This window comes from Leucopleurus acutus (genome assembly GCF_964270905.1).
Source record: "Leucopleurus acutus genome assembly, chromosome: 1".
Taxonomy (NCBI): Eukaryota; Metazoa; Chordata; class Mammalia; order Artiodactyla; family Delphinidae; genus Leucopleurus; species Leucopleurus acutus.
The window spans coordinates 29,228,762-29,250,108 of record NC_139142.1 but is presented as its reverse complement, the minus strand read 5'-3'; the positions used below and the strand labels follow the sequence as shown (position 1 = coordinate 29,250,108).

General features: G+C 48.3%; 1 protein-coding gene across 2 annotated transcripts in view; it reads right to left on the bottom strand.

Moving 5' to 3' along the window:
- Positions 1–21,347, bottom strand: part of DPF3 (double PHD fingers 3) — a gene marked incomplete at both ends in the record, with an annotated part of 253,873 nt that overhangs the window by 87,590 nt on the left and 144,936 nt on the right. For both annotated transcript variants that reach the window (XM_082842438.1, XM_082842439.1), the window contains one exon: positions 13,020–13,098. In XM_082842438.1, the coding sequence (XP_082698564.1) occupies positions 13,020–13,098 (79 nt within the window). The remainder of the gene's footprint in view (positions 1–13,019; positions 13,099–21,347) is intronic.

Here is a 21,347-nt window from a genome sequence, read left to right as displayed (position 1 = left end):
AGAACCATCTGCTATCCCTTTATCATGTCAGCAATCTCACTCCCCACTCTTGTGCAGAATCAGACTGAGCCCCAAGACAGCTGAAGCATTCAGAGAGGGCTGCGCCCCCATCCTCCCACTCCAGGCTCCCTCCCCAGGGCAAGCTCCTTGGCGTCATGCGCCCCTGAAGCCATCACCCCTGGGACCAGGCACAAGCCTGTGCACAGCCTCAGGTCCTTCTTTTCACCTTGGCAGCACGCACCTGGATTGTGTGTTCCAGGCGCCACGCACGTGGAGAGGAACGGCTGTGACAATGAGGAAGGTCCAGCTTGCCTTCCCCTCTCTCCTTCCCCCTGGGGCAGATCCATCTGTCAAGCTGCAGAATTAGTGCTTGCCCACTTCCCAATCCAGAGCTGCATTCGCCAGGCAGGACCTCCTGTCTGGAGTTATGAATACCTTCAGTGCCACCCCAGAATATTTACAACACACCTCTGCCACCCCACTCCAACCCTACACCACTCACCCCTTATGAGGATGGGGGAGGAAGCTGAGAAGGGGGAGAAGGGAGGAACAATCAGGGGCAGTTTGTGTGAACAAAGCCAGCTGCAGCAGACAGCAGAATCCTTCCTGCCAGGGAGAAGCGGCTGCCTTCCCCACTGATAACTTAATGACTCTGGCACATTTTCATCAGCCCAACTTGGAGCACGCAGTGGGTATCTGAGCCAGTGTTTCCGAGAGCCTGAAAGCAGCGACTGAAAGCAATTACAGGATGAGCGTCCAAGAGACAAAGCCTGGACCTTGGGAGTCACCGGGCCACATCTCTTTCCCAGCTCTGCCCTGTGGCACTTACACACAGCCCTGAGGACACCACTTCCCTTTCTCTGCAGCTTGACTTCCTCTTCTGTAAAATCGACCCAGCAGTGCCTGTCGCCTGCTGATGCCTCCAAGGGACTATCAGGCAGGCACACATTCTTCCACTGAATCTCACAACAGCTCAGGAGGTAGGGATTATCATCCCATTTTACAGAGAAGGAAACTGAGTCTGCGGGGCATTGAAACAATTCACTAAATGGCAGAGTCGGAATTTGAACTCAGGTCTGTCTGACTTTGAAACACACAGAATCAAAGACGTGCTAGTCATTCTCCATTCACAACCCCTCCCAGGGCCTGGAGCTGACCTCGATGGCCTCTTGCCCTCTGCTTCCGGTGGAGTTTGGCCATCGGGAGGCACTGGCAGGAGAACGGAGGGTGAGAAGAGAGGAGGTGGGGATCTGTGCCCTGCCCACCCCACTCGGGCTACCCTCCCTCCCAGATCCAGCTACCTCTGGGAGCCAATGTCCTCCCTGCTCCTTGGAACTCAGGATGGGGAGGGCTCCCCCTCTCCCTTGTTGCTACCTTTATCCTGCCCACACCTCCACAATTACTCTGACATCAAATTCTCTGCCATTCAGCCCATCTAAGGTTGAAACTTATGCCCTGCTGGAGCCAAGACAAATACAAACAAGGGCCATTTTGACAAGAGAATCATAGCCTACCAGACCGGTTCAGATGTTTGGGGACCTCCACACCTTCCTGAAAACCCTCGGTCTTCTCTCTGCAGAACCATCAAGGCGGGTGGAGGACCGTCTACACCAATCCCCTGGGTGGGAGGAAGCCCCAAGTGAGAAAAGCCCTGCTGTGAATGAGCTTGGGACAAAACCCAGGGAACACTGCAAAAGGCCACTAGCTCAGACCTGTGTACTCAGGGTAGGGTGTTATCCCTACGACTATGTTAAATGCCTAGAAGAGCCAGTGATGGCTCCACAAAGCTCAAGCGATAAAAGTGGTGGCTTCACAGATGGCCCAGGTCCTGCAGCATTTAGGCACCAAAAGCTCCTCTTGGACAAGCACAGGTGGGCTTCCCTTCCCACCCCTTCTCGAGCCAGAGGCCAGCAGCGCGGGTGGCCTTCTGCAGACCTGGCGTCTGGCCCTGGCTCTGATACTAACCCACCGTACATCCTTAGACAAATCCCACAGCTTTCTGGACTTGGTTTCCCTATTTGTAACATATGGCAGTTGCATCAGACCATCTCTAAGTCTTTCCATTCTAACACTGCACAGCGCTTTGTTTCTCTGGGTCCTCTGAGGACTGTGTGTCTCCTGAAGCAATTATTCCCTCAACTGTGACAGAAAAATGCTGTAGATTCCCAGCCACAGAATCCACCCAGGGGCTGCCTACACCCTTCTCCCCACCCCACCAAGCCAGGTAGGCAGATGCCCTTCTGTGGCTTCATGTCTTCTTCCAGGCCACCCTTGATGCTTATTTTAAGCTGAGTTCTTCTGGACAGAAACACAGGGGCTGGAGTAGGGGTGGGGTGTAATATCCTGATTTTTCAAAGCCACATTCCTCAGGGTCTGGCACTGACCCATATATTAGGAGTGAGCCCAGAGCCAGGATCTATCAAATGCCTGTGATCCACAAGTCCTCTGTCTTCATCAAGGGAGGGCATTCTGCATGTTGTAGGAATTTACTGTTTGTGAACGTGGCTATATGTTTTTAAAAAAAAAAAAAAAACAGGAAGAACGGAGATAGGCAACAAGGTTTCATTTCAAAATACTCTATAACCTGATTCTGGATCCCCCGCAGAGAAATGCAGAAACTTCCAAAACCAAAGCATTAAATGTGTTAGCAGAACTCTTTCCTGCTCTGTTGAGAAGCAGGGTAACATGATTCTGGTGAACTCTGGGGTCAGTTGTCCTACGTCAGCTAATTGGTTGTGTGACCTTGGGCAAGTTACTCCAAACCTCAGTTCCTTGTCTGTAAAATGGGGATAATAATAGTTTTATACCTCATGTGGGTATTGTGAGAACTGAATGAGTCCATCCTTGTAAAGTACTTAGCACATTGCCTGGCACGCAACAAATGTTCAACAAACAGTAGCTCTTTCTGATCATTCAGTTCACTCTCAGAATGCTTCCCTGATCTCTGACAATGCCAGCAGCCAGGGCACAAAACACCACTGGGGACTCACGTGTGAAATAAATACCCTTTCTTGAATTAGTAGAAAAAAAAATATTTATTGAGCATATTTATGAACCAGGCAGTGAACTAATTATTTTTACACATGGTCTCATTTCACCCCCTTGAAAACCCTCTAAGGTCAATCTTATTGCCCTCACTTGACAGAAAAAGAAACTGAGGCTCAGAGAGGTTTTTGTGATTTGTCCTAGGTCGTGGCTAGGGAGTGTTGTAGCAAAGACTCAAATCCTGGGCTTCTGATTCGAGAGCCATCTTCTGCGGGCCACCATCCCTTATAGACATGGTGTCTTTGATTCCTTATTCTAGTGAAATCATACATTAGCATGTCCTTAATTCACTTAAAGAGTCAAATATCATTCTTTTTTTAATCTTCATGGAAAATAATTTAAATAATAAATATTATTGTCAACATTTCTGGAGAAGGTAAACAGAGAAAGGCAAAAAAATCAGATGCAATATCATAAAGTATAGTAGCCTCCAAACATTTGGGAATCTGGCCAGCATGCTCTCTTTGGGGATCTCGGGGTGAATATCTGACATAAACGCTCCTTCAGATCCTTGATTTGTGAGTCCTGACCTACCAAGTGCGTCTCAATGACCCTTACCTGAAGCAGGCCCCCATCCACCTGCGACATCGGTATAAGATCCTCACGAACTTTGGGGAAACAAACGTATACTAGCATATTTTAGACATTTCTGCCTGGATGCCCTGCCATGTCCACAAACCCATATGTCAAAGTTCCATCACTTCCCCAAATTACCTCCTCCTCCTCTAGAATATTCCAGTTAAGCCTCCCTCATGTCTCCATTACTCAAGCTCAAGACTTGAAGAGTCACTGTTGCCACCTCCCTCTCTCTTGTACCCCACATCCTGTCTGTCCTCTGCCAGGTTCTGTGGATTTTTCTTTCATAAAGTCTTGCTTGTTTGCCTCATCCATTGTGTTCCTGCTCTCACCACTGTCCAGACTTCATGTCTTCTCCTTCCTGACTGGAAAAGGCTCCTCTTAGCCACAGGCTTCAGGCTCTCTCCCCTGAACACCTAATCCTCAAGATTAACCATTCCAGAGACGTCTCCAGGATCATCCATGATTCACCATTGACTATACGGGCCAAACTCTAAGCAGCTCAGTCTAATGTTCCCAGCATCCTTTTCCAGCTCTGTGCCCCTCAATCTCCCTACCCAAACGCTCTGCTTCAGCCACGCTGGTCTATCTTCTGTCCTGGTATGTGCATCCCACATTCAACATTTTGGGAGCAGCCACTGTGCTGGGTCTGGGATGCAAGTTGAATATGACACGGTCTGTGCCCTCAGAAGGCTCATAGTCTAGCTTGAAGAATGGACAAATAGACAAACTGTTATCATACTGTGTGAGAGGTAGCCTATGCAGAGTTATGTACAAGGTAAGGTAGATTCCAGGAAGAGATGAGTGACGGGTGGGGGGATAGGGAGATTGCAGGGGAGAGAGAGAGAGATTGCTAACTGGGATCAAGTCCTGGATCTGCCACTTATTCACTGGGTGACCTCAGGAAAGTTAATTAACCCCTTTTCTCCACAGAATCCTTATCTGTAGGATGGAGATGATCATGCCATCTATCTCCTGGTATTTTTCAAGGATTAAATAATTAATATAGATGAAACCTAACATTCCAGGCCCATATTATAAATCAACAAACTTTTGCCATTACTATTATTACCTCCGGCTGATTCCCACATACCCCTCCTTCCCTGGAGACGTCCATCAATTCAATACACCCTCACTGAGGACCTGCTTGGCATCCTAGGGAAGCACCCTCTGACATACCGGTCCCCAGCCCCAGACCACTACCTCCCCTGGATTCCTGCAGTGCTCACTGCCTACTCAATGAAAACTGCTTGTGTTATCTCCTCCTGGGATATCAGCCTTATCTTGCCAACTACATTGGTGACAGAGGAAATAAGGAAAAGGCAAAGGTGGAAGAAACAGTCATTAAGCACATACCATGTGCAAACATTTTAATATATATTATCACATGTAGCTTTCCTAACCGCGTACATCCCCACTCCACACCTCGGGACAATGGACACTCCCAGCAGCAAGACAATTTTCTCGAAAAATTCTGGATAACAAGCTAACAAGTGGCAGGGCCACAATCTGACCTCAGGCTTCTCACTCCAAAGTCAGCGCACCTTCTTTGTGCAGTTCTTGCTAACCCACTTCCCTGACCCCCCACCAGGACTTGAAATAAGAGAAATCAAAGGCTGTACACCAGGCACTTTGACCTCACAGTTCTGCTTCTAGGAAATAATAAAAGCATTATGCAAAGATATAGCTGCAATATTGTTTTTAATAGTGAACAAATTTTAAACTGTCTAAACATCCAACAAGTGGAACAATGATTGAGCAAACTGGGGCATGGCCATATCATGGAACACCATATAGCCTTAAAATGTTGTCATAAAAATGTCCTTATTGACATGGAAGGATGGTCCTCATGTGTTGTTGAGTGAGGGGGATGGGTTAAAGTGGTATGTATCATTTATTGGGGGGAGGGTATAGTAGACAGAGACAGCGAGAACCCTAAAATAGGATACAAAAAAACAAAGTGGAAATTACCTCTGAAGAGTAAGATTATGGGTGACTTTTATTTTTTCCTTTATGCTTATCTGTAATTTCTGATTTTTCTGCAATGAACATATACTGTTTCTGACTGGATAAGAAAGTAATTCAAGAGGGTGTACACATAGGTATAAAACAAACTTACGATTACCAAAGGGGAAGGGGGGAGGGATAAATTAGGAGTATGGGATTAAGAGATACATACTAGCATATATAAAATAGATAAACAACAAGGATTTACTGTATGGCACGGGGAACTATATTCAGTATCTTGTAAAAACGTATAATGGAAAACAGTTGGAAAAAAGAACAATATATATATAACTGAGTCACTTTGCTGTACCTCTGAAACTAACACAATACTGTAAATTAACTATACTTCAATTAAATAAATAAATAAAAGAGGGTGTGAGTTACAGCCCACAAAAGGCAAACCTAGGTTTGGTGGTTAGTGGGCAAGGTTCTTGAGAGAGCTAGAGGGTATGAGGGCATGAATGAGAAATTTCAGCCTCTCCCCAGCCCTGTCTCCTACCAGCCCTGCTGCGGCAACCTGCAACCTGTGTCCATGAAGCGAGGACATTTAAATATTTAAACAGACCCAGCTTTGCAGGAACAAATGCACTCAGTCTCCAGGGATCAATCCCATGCCACAGGCCCTGCTCCACAAATCAAGTTTCTGGGGCACGGAGCCTTTCCCACCCCTTCCCCGCCGCACCCCACGCAAGAACCTGCAAGATAATAGCGGCAACAACTGAGGGATGAGGCCGGCTTCCCTTCAGCGGCAAGGGCGGCCAGCCTGAAGGCCGCGTTATTGGCTTTTACCACTGCAGCTTGAAGGGAAAAGCACGTGAGCCTTAGAGAATGGGGGACCTTAATGCCCTCAAAATTTTTTTTTAATAAGACTGCAGTAGTCATCTGATTCTTCCTGGGCACTCAGGTATGGGGGAAACCGGAGTGATTTTAAGGAGGCTGAGGTCAAGCGGAGTTTCTAGAACGCCTTGGGAGCAACTGTGCCTGCCCCATGCGCCAATCCAGGCTGCTCTCGGCCCCGCGGGGTGGTCTCCTGATATCCCACGGCCCAGCATCCTATCTCTCAGGAAAAGAGCCTCATTGTTAAGCTGAGAAGAACGGAGCCCATGGCGTGGGGGAGACGGCTGACTGAGGAGCTCTAGAGACTCAAGGAAGGAGCTCCCCATCATTGAGAAGTGCCATAGCCACTGAGGGGTGGAACCAAGACGACACCCCCAGACCCTGCTTCTTGCCCCATACATTCTCCCTGGGGTATACACCACCCAGAAGAGGAGGGAGGGACCCAGACCCTCTCCTGACACTGCCCCAACTGGACAGAGTTACACCCCACCAGATTTCTAGAAGGGAGGAAACACTGTGAAGTCACAGGCCACACGATCGAAAATACACGTCTGTGGGATGAGGGTGGTAGAGGACAAAATTCTTGCTGATGTGGAGGCTGAGTTGAAAGGGATCACTCCTGATGTGTGAATACCTGACATGACTCAGAGGTGAGTCAAGTTCCCAGGAGGGCTTCAATCACGTCTGTTTGCCTTTTGTCACTAAGCTACCCTAATGACCCAGTTAGGGGTGGGAGGCAGAGTGATTTTAATAGATTTAAATTTAAAAGGCTCAAAATTATGTAAACTATTCCATTCCACTTCAGCTATAATTACTGCCTGACTCCAGCTTACCAACCTGACACCTGGAAGCCGTCTGTCAACAGTAGCCAGGGCTTCACCTCATAAATAAAAAATAAAAATAATGAGCAAGCGCTCATTCATTCACAGTTAAAGCATGTTCTTCCTCAGCACTTAGGACAGCCAAACTCCATACTGGTTTGGAGGAGGGCACATGTAGCCAGATGTTTGTGCAGAGATGTGCTGGGGTGTATCAGCTCTGGAGTTGGAGAAATGAGGATCCGTATCCCTGCTTTAGCATTAACCGGCTGTGTGATCTTGGACAAGTCCCCTCACCCCTCTGAGCCTGTTTCTTCTCCCTAAAGTGAGGTCAATTGTCCCTGCCTCTCAAGGTTAGTGTGGGGATTTACAGAAATAATGCACATAAAATGCTTAGCACAGTGCTCTGCACACATAAGTACCCATTAGCAGGGGTTATCACCGTAATCAGAAAAAGCTGGGGGCAAAAGACAAGTGTTGGCAAGGATGTGGGGAAGTTGGAGCCCTCGTGCGCTGCTGGTGGGAATGCTAAATGATGCAGCGCTGTGGAGAGCAGTATGGAGGTGCCTCAAAGAATTAAGAATAGAGCTACCATCTGATCCAGCAATCCCACATCTGGGTATTTATCCAAAAGAGTTGAAATCAAGATCTCAAAGAGATATTAACACTCCTATGTTCATTGCAGCGCTATTCCCACTAGCCAAGACGTGGAAACAATCTAAATGCCCATCAATGAATGAATGGATAAAGAAAATGTGGTAGAATATTAGTCATCCTTTAAAAGGAATACTGCATTATTCAATACACAATCACACGGATGAACCTCAAGAATATTATGCTAAGTGAAAGAAGCCAGTCCTAGAAAGACAAATACTGCGTGAGTCCACCTATATGAGTTCTCTAAAGTAGACAAATTCAAAGCATCGAAGACTGGAATGGTGGTTGCCAGGGGCTGGTGGGGAGGGGGTGATAGGAAATTGCTAACCAACAAGCATAAAGTTTCCATCAAGCAAGATGAGCAACCTCTAGATATCTTCTGTACAACAATGTACCCCTACTGAACAACATATATTGTGCACTTAAAAATTTAAGAGGGTAGGTCTCAGGTTAAGTGTTCTTTCTACAATGTAATTAAATTTAATTTTTTTTAAAGAAAAAATTGGGAAAGGAAAAAAAAGAAACTTCACAAATCACTTCCATTGTGCCCCGCAGAAGGGCAAATGGGTGCTTTGTTCCTCCCTAAATGGCTGAAGCTTAGAGACAAAATGTTCTCCTTCTCCTTGAACATCACCCCATCACCACCATCTTCTTTCCTATGATGCTCCTTGAACAAAGAAAATAGAAAAGTGAGTCTCTCATCAAGAGTCTTCCCCAGTGATGCTAACAGAAAATCCAGAGCTGGGAACAGTTAGGAAGAGAAATGGCAAACTCTTGAAATTATTTTCAAAATATCTCAGTAGCCCAAACCCAAGGATTTCTTTCATATGTCTATCCCCAGTTATCATCTCACCTATAAAAGGGAGTTAATTACATTATTGGGATTTAAAGCCATTAAGTAAACTAAAGTCAAGTACTGGGTTGCTGAATTTTATTTCGGACTACTGAGTTTTATATCAATGTTGAAAGAACAGGAAAGGAAAGATTCTAAAGAGACCAACTAAAACAGCAATGCAAGCTGGTGGCACTCTGCCTGGAGAATTCCTGGAGATTCCAGAACTTCCAGATGCAAAAAACAGGGAATAATAAAAGGGCTGACCAGTCAGAGGCCAGAAGTCTTCGAATTTGAATGCGGTAGACCAGTCATTCTCAAAAATCAGTATTCATAATTATCGCCTGAGAAGCTCTCAAAAATGCAGACTCCTAGGCCTACTCCCAGTGATTCTGACGTAGGAGCTCTGGTGTGAGGCCCAAGAATCCACATTTTAATAAACATCTCGGTTATCTCTGCACAGGTGGTGCAGGTCCACACTTTGACCAGCACCAACAGCCTTTCCTACAAAGTCACATGTAGGTGCTTTGCTGCAGGGAATGAACACTTTCCCTTTGGCAAGAGGTTGAAAGGGAAGAAACAGAACTTTAATCCTGAAGCTGGGTAAACTTTCAGGATAATTAATAGAGATTGGTTACTTGCTGGAAAATGAAGTATTCATCTACACACACACCATGGATTGGGTAAAAAATAAATTATGTTCAGATGATTTTAATATTTTCTCTGAGATGGAATAAATTCAAGGACTGAGTGAAAGGTAACAAGCAAACTATCTATCACCTGAAGTTAGCAGCTAAGATAATATTTCAACCACCCACCTTGAAAGGGAAGCTTGGACCGAGAACAGAGCAGGACAGCTATATAGGAATATACACCAGGAATGGTTAAATACAATCACATCTGAAAAATAGCTACAACTACTCCACAGAAACCGCGAAAGAGGTGGTGGGGTCCAAGGTGGCCTCATATTTTCATAAATAACTCGAAAGATGGAGTGGAGATTATGCAAATCAATCCATAGACAATACAAAAATGGCAGGGATTGTGAATCTGTGGTGAATGAAATTTAACTACTGGGCAATGTCTTTAAATTTGCCTTTATTGAATCTTGCATATTGAAGTCACATATTATTGTATCTCTTTATGGAGACTCAATAGGGCCAAATACAGAGTGATTTATGGAAGCAGGAATAATCAAATGTAGAAGTAGAAAAGAGCACACACCTGGAGAGGCGTTGGCCCGGGGGTCAGGACAGGCACCGGGTGGGAAGTGTTTGAGATGGTACACAGTGCAATGGGGTGGCCAATTACTTCTATTCCCTACAGACGTGGGTGGTGTTAAAAGCCGACGTGTAAAATAAACAAGGAAATGTGTCTGTTACTCTTTGAACCACTTGGCCTGGGTGCTACTTCCAATGAAAGTGCTGAGCTTAAATTAAACCTGGAAGAGAATTCTGAGCTGGCCATCGCAGAAATTATGGGATGCGTCCCTAGGTAAACCAAGAATACAAGGGGATGTTATGAGGGCCTCCAGCATAGACGAAATCCTGAAGGTGCCTATTTGTTGGGGAAAGATGCACAAAAGCTAAGCGGGCCTGTAGGAGAGAAAAATTTCAGCTCCTATTAAGGAAAAAACAATCATTCAAAGCACAGTTGGAATCATGGAAGAAAGGGCAGCTTATGGTAACACCATCCCTGGGGACATTCAAGGAGTTGACGAGACACCTCTCTACTTAGGATGCATTAGAGATTATTAAAAGCATTCCTTGCTCAGCTGGGGGGTGGGGGTGGGAGGTGGGCCTTGTGACCTCTCCAAAGGTCATTCGTATCCCAAAGGATCACATGTCTGAAGGGCACCAGATAAAAATAAAGTCTATTAATCACTGAGCTGCCACACAATTTCCTAAGAGAGCCAGGATAGAGACGGGCGTTCCACGGTGGACCTTGTCCCGCCGAGGGAGGAAAAAGCAGGCAGCGCCTGTGCAGGCAGAGCCAAGACATCAGCCCCTGAGACTTCCAGAGAGCTGCCACCAGGCCTGCAATCAGGCCTCCCAAGCTCCACAGGGTAAACAGGAGGAGACACAGAGCCCGTGGGGAGGGGAACAGGAAACAGCACATGGCACTGAGAGCCCTAAACAAAGCCGCAGGAGCCCGGGGGCGAGGGGGTGAGCCAGGCCAGACAGGGACACCCACAAGGGCGCTGCGTGGATATAATACTAAGGAGGCAAAGGCAGGGAAGACAGGAACTGAGGGGAGGGTGGAGAAGGGCGCACGGGTGTGTCTGGGATTATTTCCGGCTGAGAACCCAATGAAAGCTGGAGAGAGAGCGTGAAAGGTAATCCCACTATCTGCGGTAGCAGAAAATCACCTAAGAAAATACAGCGTTTTGAAAGAGGAATGCAGTGGCAATGCCCCAGTTCCAAAGCAGCTCTTGGCCTTCTTGATAGCTGGGCTGCTCTGGCCAGACACAGCTGGAAAGCCTGCCCCCTGGGGGTCTGAAGGACCCTTCCCAGCCCAGAATCAGTCTTCCGAGGGCTAGCATGCTTGGGCTTTTATACATCAGAACAAAACTGAACCCCATCCAGGAAGCAAGACCCAGGCGGAAGCAGGCACCTCCTGGTATTGCCGAGAGACATCAGACCCATGCCCTGCTCCCTCCTCATGCTGAACCGGCCTCGGCTGGGGATGGAGATGTTACCTGCAGGAGTCGTCTCAGGAATGTCATCTGCACGGTGTATTAAGCAGCCAAGTGGGGGTCATGGAGTTTGAGTTCTTCTAGCAAAAGGTTCTCCAACCAGCTGTCACCCCACCGGGCACAGAACAACTTTTTGAAATCAAAAGAGGCCAGTGAAGAGGGAGGAAAAGGGCACCACCCCCGATGTACTCCCTGTGCCCCATCTTCCCCTGGGTCTCTCCCACTTTCACAGAGACTGCAGACACTGGCAAGACGGGCAGGACGCCCGAGGAACCACTGTGCCCGGGGCCCTGCCTCAGCGGTCCCGCTGCCATCCTCACTGCAGCCCCTTCTCGCCCACGGCGGAGCTCTGCTTCCTCAGAGAGGAGAAGGTGGGAAGGGAAGGTGGTCAGGGAGAGGGGTTTCAAGGGCTGCCCTTGCCATGGAGCGAGCAGATGGCATCCGATATGGTGAGAAGATAACTACGGAAAGGATTTTTTTTTTTTTTTTTTTTTTTGGCTGCACCACACGGCATGCGGGATCTTAGTTCCCCGACCAGGGATTGAACCCAGGTCCCCTGCCGTGGAAGCGTGGAGTCTTAACCACTGGACCTCCAGGGAAGTCCCTAAGGCAAGGCTTTTAAATCCACCCCCCCGGGTCTTCCCTGGTGGCGCAGTGGTTGAAAGTCCGCCTGCCGATGCAGGGGACACGGGTTCGTGCCCCGGTCCGGAAAGATCCCACATGCCGCGGAGCGGCTGGGCCCGTGAGCCATGGCCACTGAGCCTGCGCGTCCGGAGCCTGTGCTCCACAACGGGAGAGGCCACCGCAGTGAGAGGCCCGAGTACCGCAAAAAAAAAAAAAAAAAAAAAAAAAAAAATCCACCCCCAGTGCTCTGATAGGTGAGAAAGCCAAAAGCTCTCTCAAGCTGACAGCAATCCCTCGGAAAGCTGCAGGTCCCTGGAGGTCCACCCGCTGCCACCGCCCCCGCTGCTCTGCCCCTTGGCCCCTCCCCATCTCTGTCTGCAGACCCTAAACCCAGGAGCCAGGCAGTCGCTTGTCCAAAGATGTTTCAGAAGCAAGCAAGAGAAGCTGGAGATGGATCAAGGGCCATTTATTAAACTAAGTCGTGGTCAGAGAAAGATTCATAACCTGCCCCACCTAGGACAGGAGAGCGAGAAAGAGAAAGGAAGTTAAAGGGAAACAAATGAAAAGCCACAGGAGCCAAGTACCTTTGTTGGAGGATTTTGAGTTATGCTTTTGTTTGAATTCTCTGAAACAGAGAAAGAAATAGAGGATGAACCTTAAGGAGACAGAGAGTGAAAGAGAGAGAGCCGGAGGAAAGCCACGAAGGAGGGCACTGCAGGGAGAGGAGCACAGGGCGGGGAGGCCTCCGGGCTTGCTTCTCCTTCCTGCAAGCAACACCAGGGCCTGGAGCAGCTATGAGGGGAGGTCAGGGCGTGACTGCGGTGAGGCAGCAGCAGGCAGGCCCGAGAGCAGAAGCCAGCGAGCCTGAGGCTGGGGTGGCACAGGAAGCAGGGGGCTGGGGCAGGAAGGCGGCGTCTGCCATACTCACTATCACAGACGTAAGGTTTGTCGTGGTCTTCCTGAGAGGCGGCGTCGTGCCTCCTTCTGCCACCTGTAGAGCCGCGGGCCTGGGGAGACATGGGAATATTGGGATGCTTGTTATGCTGACAGTCACTACGGTTCCTGAGCACGTTTTCTGTGAGGCCCTGAGCGCTTCACCCATATCTCCTCATTCAACTTTATACTACATTTGTAGTCTCTCATATACCAACCCCACTTTACAGGCCAGGAAACTGAGGCCCAGAGACGCTAGGTAACCTACCCAAATCACTCAGCTACTCAGCCGTATCACTTCATTGAATCCTCACAACTCCGAGAAGCAGGTGCTACTATTAACTCCATTTTGCAGATTTAGGAGACTGAGGCAACAGAGGGGTTAAGTAGCTTCCCCAAGGTCACTTGCTCACTAAGTGCAGAGCCAGGAGGCAAAGTCAGGACAGTCTGACTGCAAAGCCTTGAGCAGTCAGAATTCCCATCCTCTACTGTTGCCCCTAGGATCTCTTCCTCCAACTCCTTAGCCAGCTTCGCTGAAACCACATGTGGGTGCCAAGCCAGCTCCCCTCAGCTGCCCAGATAATGGGCGAATTAGAGCAAGTAGCGTACATGCAGCTATCACCCCAGACTCCTGTGTTCACACTCCCCTGCAGCTCAAGTCTCTCAAGAGGCAGCCAGGGCTTCCCTGTGGCGCAGTGGTTAAGAATCCACCTGCCAACGCGGGGGACACGGTTCGAGCACTGGTCCGGGAAGATCCCACGTGCCTCGGAGCAGCTAAGTCCGTGAGCCACAACTACTGAGCCCGCGTGCCTAGAGCCCACGCTCCGCAACAAGAGAAGCCACCGCAGTGAGAAGTCCAGGCACCGCAACGAAGAGTAGCCCCCGCTCGCCGCAACTAGAGAAAGCCTGCGTGCAGCAACAAAGACCCAACACAGCCAAAAATAAAATAAATAAAATAAATTTTTTAAAAAGATGAGATAGACCAGAAAATGCTTAAAAAAAAAAAAAGGAGGCAGCCAGGCCTAGCATCGGGGCGTGAGCTCCCCTCCCCCCTGCTCAGCCTACTCCATAGGGCAAGCTTCTGCTGAGGCCCCCCTGTGTGGTCTGCCTCGGGGCTCCAGCCAGTGGCAAGAGCCCTTGACACCTCACAGTCTCCTGGGGCTGGACTCTTGAGACCCCCACCCTGTGTGCATCTCCACCAGCATCATCCGGGGTGAGGGTGGGATGGGCTCTACCTCCAAGGATAGACAAGAGCAGCCAGAGAGGGAGCTGGCGGCTGGGCAGCCCCAGGACAGTGGCTACAAGAACATGGCAAGGTTTATTTTTAGACCTTTGTAAGTCCCACACCGGTCACATGGGTAGCACCCTAGCCTCCTCCAGGTCATTCTCTGGTAATGAGTAGCAGTAAACTCCCAACCAAGGAAAGGGCCTGCTGGGGTCTTTGGGGACAGAGAAGAAGGTGCAGCAGATGAGAAATAAAACATGGCAACACCTGGTGTGCAGGGAAAATGGGGCAGTCCCAGGGGCCTGGTCTGGAAAAGTGACCCCCGAGGGGACTTCATGGTCAAAAGGCCTTGAGTTGCTCACACACACACACACACACACACACACACACACACACACACACATACACAGTTTCCCTGGGGATGTCACAGTGGAAAGGCCTGTACCCCAGCCCTACGGGGCTCACACTCTCCCCAAACACACACCCTTCACAATCAACACCACCTGCCAAGCTACCAAGGCCACCACCTCCTCGGCTGTCTCTTTCCAAAACAAATTACAAAGTTCCACCTCCCTCCTTCCCTCCCCTCCAGGGCACTTCCCCTCCTAGCCTCCCCGCCCCCCACCCCTGCACACGCACCAGCCCGCAGTCCCCTCCCCTCGCCCTCATTACTCAGAGTTGACCCCAAGAGGGAGCTGGGCGGCACTGGCAGTCACCCCGAGGCACTGACAGGCCTCCCCGCCTGCCCACGTTGAGGGTGGTCACCCTCAGCTGCCCGCGCCCCCCCCCCAGCCCCCCTTGGAGAAGCCGGGGACAGCTTGACGTGTGCCGCCCGCAGCCCTGTCACAGGCGCCTGGGAGCAGGTGAAAGCAAGTCAAGCAGAATGACAGAGGCAACAGCAGACTCAGGGAGGAGGTTCTGGGAGACTAAAAATACCACCCAGGAGAAGAGGAGGAGAGCTGGAGCTGGGAGCAGCCAGCAGGAAGCGGGGGCCCTGCTGAGAGCCAGGGTTTAATTGCGCTCTGCAGGGCTGCTGGCAGGGTGGCTGCTGCTCCCGCTTTCTCCCTGCACCTCAGTTTCCCCAACTGCAAAATGGGGATTGTGGCTATAGGGCATTGAGGGGACAGGCAAGGGACGCCTCCTGTGGTTGGAGCACACTTCTAGTCTCCTGGAATGTTTCAAGCTTGGAAACTCGGAATCCTACTTGTCTTGCTCAAATGTCACCTCCTCAGAGAAGCCCTCCTGACCAATGCATGTTCACTCATCCCCTCCATCGGTCTCTTACCCCTACCCTGCTTCATGTCATAGCACATAGCATTGTCTGACATTATATTATATGTGTGTTGGTGTACTTGTTGGTTTTCCATCTCCCCCACATAAGGGTGGAAAACGTCTGTTTGGGTGACCATTATACTTGGAACCTGGCACAGGGCCAGTCACCTAAGCAGCACTTAATAAATGTTTGCTGCATAAATGAATCAACCCACCAGTCGGCTGGTCAGTGAGTTAATCATCTTTGGTTCTTCTTCTTCATTCTCTGTATCCAAGTGCTATTGTGTCTTCCTTCAAAAGCCATCTTAGGCTTTGCATTTCCCTTCTATTCCACATCTTAATCCAGGAGCTCATCAATTAACCCCTGAACTGCTCAAAGAACCCACCAGCTGGGGTTCTACCTCTGCGTTGCCCTACCCGATCCATCCTGCATGAGTCTCAGACCAATTAGACAAAAGGAGTGAAGGACGGGAGCCCATGGTCATCCATTCGTTCACTGCCATCCCAAGCCCACTGACATATCCACTGACGACCTAGTGCCAGTCCTACCAGGATCACCTCATGCTGATGCTACGTCCAAGTCTTTGTTTTGATTGATCCCGGTCATGGATCAGCCTCTACTCTGCCCATCCACATCTGCTCCATGCTTTAGCCTTGCTAACATGCCACACCTCCAAGAATCTTCCTCTTGCCACACTGAGGAGTAAAGCATCAGCTTTAAAGTCAGACAGACATAGGTTTAAACACTAGCATGTGTTTTCGGACAAGTTACTTCTCTAAGCATTAGTTTTCTCAGCTGTAAAATGGGCATAGCAACATCTTTATTGCAGAGTTGTAGTGCTAATAAGGGGGTGTGAAACCACAGGGGACAGAACTAGGTCTACAGGAAGTACTCAATAAATTATTTCCCCTCCTTGCCCAGTTGATTGCTCTTTCCTCTGAACTCTTATTGCATTTGGTAAGTGCACGGTCAGAAGCCTGCTGCTTTCTGATTGTATCATGACTATTAGCATTTTCTCCTCAATTTAATTCCAAGGTCCTCGAGGGCAAAGATGGCACTTCGTACTTTATTATGAACCCGTGACGTTTAGCACTATGCTGGGCACACGGCATCCAAAGCTCTTTCACATATATTAGCTCAGTTAATTCCTACAACACCATCTGAGTTTAACCAAGTAATATTATTCCCATTTGGCACTTGATGAAACAGGTTCTGAGAGGGTTCATGATTTTGCCCATAGTCACAGAGCCAGTAGAAGGCGGAGGCCCAGGTTTCCAGAATCTGTTACAGAAAACTTTGAAGCTGATGTCCAAAAGAAACCATCCTCCCTCTCTGAGAACTACTCACCCGACTCCACTCCTCCCCATTCCACCTCCCCATTCACACACTGGTGGGCCATGGCTGCCATGACTGCACCACACAGCCCTGCCCTACTGGCCGCCGTTGATTGGCTGGCTCAGGAATAGACATGTGACCCAAGCTGGGCCAACCAGATTCTACCCCCAAGGTACTCAGAATTGGGAAACAGTGACTCTAGTTAGTACAGGTCACTTGGGGGACCCATAAATTCAGGAACTATGGGGCCACGTGCACAGAGAAGCAGGAGAGGCAATCCTGCAAGAGAAGAATAAAGGAAGGAGAAGTAGAGGCCAGAGCTGCCTGGGTTCCTTACCCTTTCCCAATCCTAAATCCCTGCCACCTTCTTGTCCTTCCTGAATCTTCAAAAATTGCTCAAATATGGGACAATGGCTCAGCAGCTTTTCAAATACTTCCCACTTTTGCTTAAGCTTAAGTTGAGTTTCCTACAACTAAAAGACTCTCAACTCGGACAGACTCAGTCCCGAGCAGAGAGCTAGTCGCTCTATATCTGTTGTTCTCAAATAGTGGTCAAGGGATCCTTGGAGGTCCCTGAGACCCTTTCAGGGAGTCTCCAGTGTCAAAACTATTTTTGTAATAGTACTAAAATGTCATTTGAAAGTTTTCACTCTCACAAGTGCACAGTGGAGTTTTCTAGCAGCTACACGACACAATGATGTCATCACTCTGTGTGCACGTGTATTCTTAAATTTAACATTTTTCCTGTTTTGATTTCTAATATGGGAAGTATCACTAGTTATAACCCACCAGAACAATAGCTTTTGGGGCTCTCGGTAATTTGTAAGTAAAGAATCCCTGAGACCAAAAAAAAATTGAGAACCACTGCTCTACACTCTTGCCATCTAAAGTGAGGTGCTCAGACCAGCAGCACTGCCATCTCCTGGGATCTTGTTAACCAAGCAAGGTCTCAGTCCCCACCCACCAAACCTACTGCATCAGAATTTGCAGTTGAACAAGATCACCAGGTGCTTTGTGTGCACATTAAAGTTTGAAAGTACTGGACTACACCACAGTGCATCATAAACACTTACTGATGGGTAATACTCACATGGATGACTCACAGGAATTCCATGAACTTTAAAGAGCTTTGATTTGTTGGGCTAAAGTGACCACAGATACAATTAGTCATTGTTGGGCCTCAATTTCTCTCACCCCTCAGGGAATCTCCATTGTCAAGGTTCTGAGATTTGTTCCCTTTGCTTGCACCCTCCTAATAATATCTAGCCTTTATTAAGCACTCAAAATTGGCTGTGTACTATTACCCCAATTTTAATGATGAGGAAACTGAGACCCAGCCTACTTATTCAATTTGGTCAGGGTCACAGAGGTTACCTGAACCACCCAAAGTCTAGTAAGTGGTAGAGCTGGGATTTGAACTCACGGTTCAAACAAAGCAGAGACTGTTCTTGTCATCACTACCTTAGCCCTGACTTCCTCAATGAGCACACAGAGCACCTGGGAGTCCTGTTAAACTGCAGACTCTAATTCAGCCCACCTAGGGTGGAGTCTGGGGGGGATCTGCATTTCTAACAAGCTCCCAGGTGACACTGATGCTGTGGCCCAAGGGCCGCATACTGAGATGTACAGCCTCAGCCTCAGACCTCAGTCCCGACAACAGAAACGGAGTGACTGTCCTCCAGGAGCCAGTGGCAGCTTGAATACACCTTAAAGGGTAGCTTCCTTGAGCCTGTGGGTTAAGCAGCTCCATACCTTATTCCAGCACAGGTAGGCTCACCTGCACTTTCCAGGTCCTCCCACGGCTCCCACCATGGATGTCTACAATGTCACTGCACAATGTAGAGCCGTTTGACTGCCCCTTAGCCAGCCTTGGGTGGGCCCAGAGCTAGTCTAGGCCCCATCCAGCCCCCTCGCTGTGTTCAGGCCTTTGCTCAACTCCCATAAATCTGAAATATGACTTTCTGTTCTTCTTCCATCATTCAATCATTCATTCAACAAAATAGTCAGTGGTCACATGCTGGGCACTGGGCCACATGTGACCCTGTAGAAAAAGCACAGACCTGTGTTCAAGTCCTAGCTTCTTCCTTACTAGGTTGGATGTCCTTGAACAAGTTCCTTAACCTCTCTAGGAGTAATAATACCCACGTATGGGAATGAAAGAAGCAGTGCTGTCCAAGAGAAATATAATGGGGTTCACGTGTCATTTTAAATTTTCCAGTAGCCACGTTTTTAAAAAAGAGTAAAAACAGAAACAGATGCAATTCATTTTAGTAATACATTTTATTTAATCCAATCTATCCAAAGTATTACCATTTCAATATGTCATCAGTATAAAAGTATTAATGCAGTGTTCACCATTCTTTTCCTACTATATCTTTGAAATACGGTGAATATTTTACACCTACACCACATTTCAATTTGAATTAGCAACATGTCAAGTGCTTGGTAGCCACCCACATGTGGCCAGTGGCTGCTGTAAAGAACAGTGCAGAAATAGAGAATGCAGTATAAAGGACCTATCGTCACTATCGATATCGTGTTTATGATATCGCTATCGACCTGTTGTGTTTATGATGCGCTGTGGTGTAGTCCAGTAACGTAGCTCTTATTGTGAAGAGCTCATCACACTGCCTGATGTATAGGAAGTATACAGTAAGTACAAATGGCTGTTGCTGCTGCTTCTGCCGGTGTTCTTACAGAGAAGACACCCAATTCGTATTTGCCAACTACAAGTTCAACGCCTAGATTTCAGTTGGGAGTGGAGAAGATGTAAAGACGACCATTCTCCATCACCTACTCGAGCAAGTTTGGTTTGGGCTGAGATAAGGGTTGGAAGCAGGCCTGGAGGTACACAGCAACTGGAGTTCACAAAAGGCCCAGGAACTCCACATTCTAAAGTCTCCTTGAGAATGGAATAAGATATCCATTATTTCGTAACCCCCCAAGAAGGCATGGGTCCAGGCAAGTTCATCAGGGGCCACTAAGATGATTAGGTGAAAAGGTGATGGGGCACTTTCTAAGGAGAGATCTGGCTGACAACACCCAAATCCACTGATCATTTTTACCACCACTGAAAGCAGAACGAGTGGACAGCATACACCTCCAGATGTGAAGCAATAAGAAGCACACCTCACACCTAAGAGAGAGTCTAGCCTGACCAAAAACTACTTACACACACACACAACTATCCCGAATCTAATCAAGGCTCTCATCAGACCACCAGTTTTCAGGAGATAAAGAGGACTGAGGGACACATTAAACACCACCAGTCTGCCACATCTAGAATATGAGAAATTCCACAAGACCAACCAGCCAAGTTCTTCAACAAATAAGTGGCATGGAGAAAAAAAAATATATGTATGTGGTAGGGAGTAGCAAGGAAGAAGTATGTTATAGAATACAAGAGACCTAAGTTTCAAACAAACCAACTATAAAAAGGCATTTTTGAGAAAATCGGGGGGAAAGGATCAGGGACTGGATAGTAGATGTTAGAATCGTTATTTTTATTGGGTATGATAATGATACCTGTTAGAGATATACATTGAGGTATGTACAGGTTAAATGAAAAAATGTCTAGGGGCTTGCATTCAAATATTCCGCACACACACACAAACCCCACAAACATACAAACCAACCAAAAGTGAGAGTAAAGAAAAGATTACACAAGAGTGTCAAAACATTGATCATGGCTGAAGCCGAGTTGTGACTCTATAAGGTGTGCAGCATCAGAGGACCACCCTGTCCGGACTGAGAAATTCCAGCTCCTGTCCAAGTCGGAGCATCTCAGCTCAGCATGGGCACTGCTAGGCCCCTTGCACCAGTCACCTAGGAACTTGCTTATAATACAGCTCTCCAGGCCCTACCCCAGACTTCCTAAATCAGAACTGCCAGGAGTGGGTCCTGCAAATTTGCATTTTGATAGGCTCTTGTGGTGTTTCTGTTGTGTACTCAGACGCAAGAACCACGGGAAGAGAGACTTGCCGTTATTATCACTGGACCCAAGCTCAGAGGGCATCCAGGACTAGCCCCTAATCCACAGGAGGGGTAAGCATCCCGCCTAGAGCCTGAAGGAGCCAGACAGGCCTCAGAGAGTTAATTCTCCAGATGGGAGGCAGCAGTTCATCCCCGCAGGTCCCGCTGCATCTGGCTATTGTCAGATACTCCTGCAGAGCCCTGAAGGTAATCCCAGAAAACCCCTCTGGGCTTGAACATGAGGACTCTGAAGGACCACCCCGAATGCCAGAGAGCACCGCTCAGGTTTCGCTCCCTCCCCTTAAGAGTCACCCTCATATTTTTATTCCCTCCACCACGGATTTCCCCTCTGCCATTCCCCAGGCTTCTGATCTTTTCTTGTCACATTCCAGGCCCACACGTCTCCAAAGCCCCCGCCACACTGGCTTGGGAACCATCAACTGCGGCCCCCATGCTTTCCCAGTTTGCTCCCACTCTCTGCCTAGTGAAACGTACCCCAAAGCAGGTGTCCTGACCCT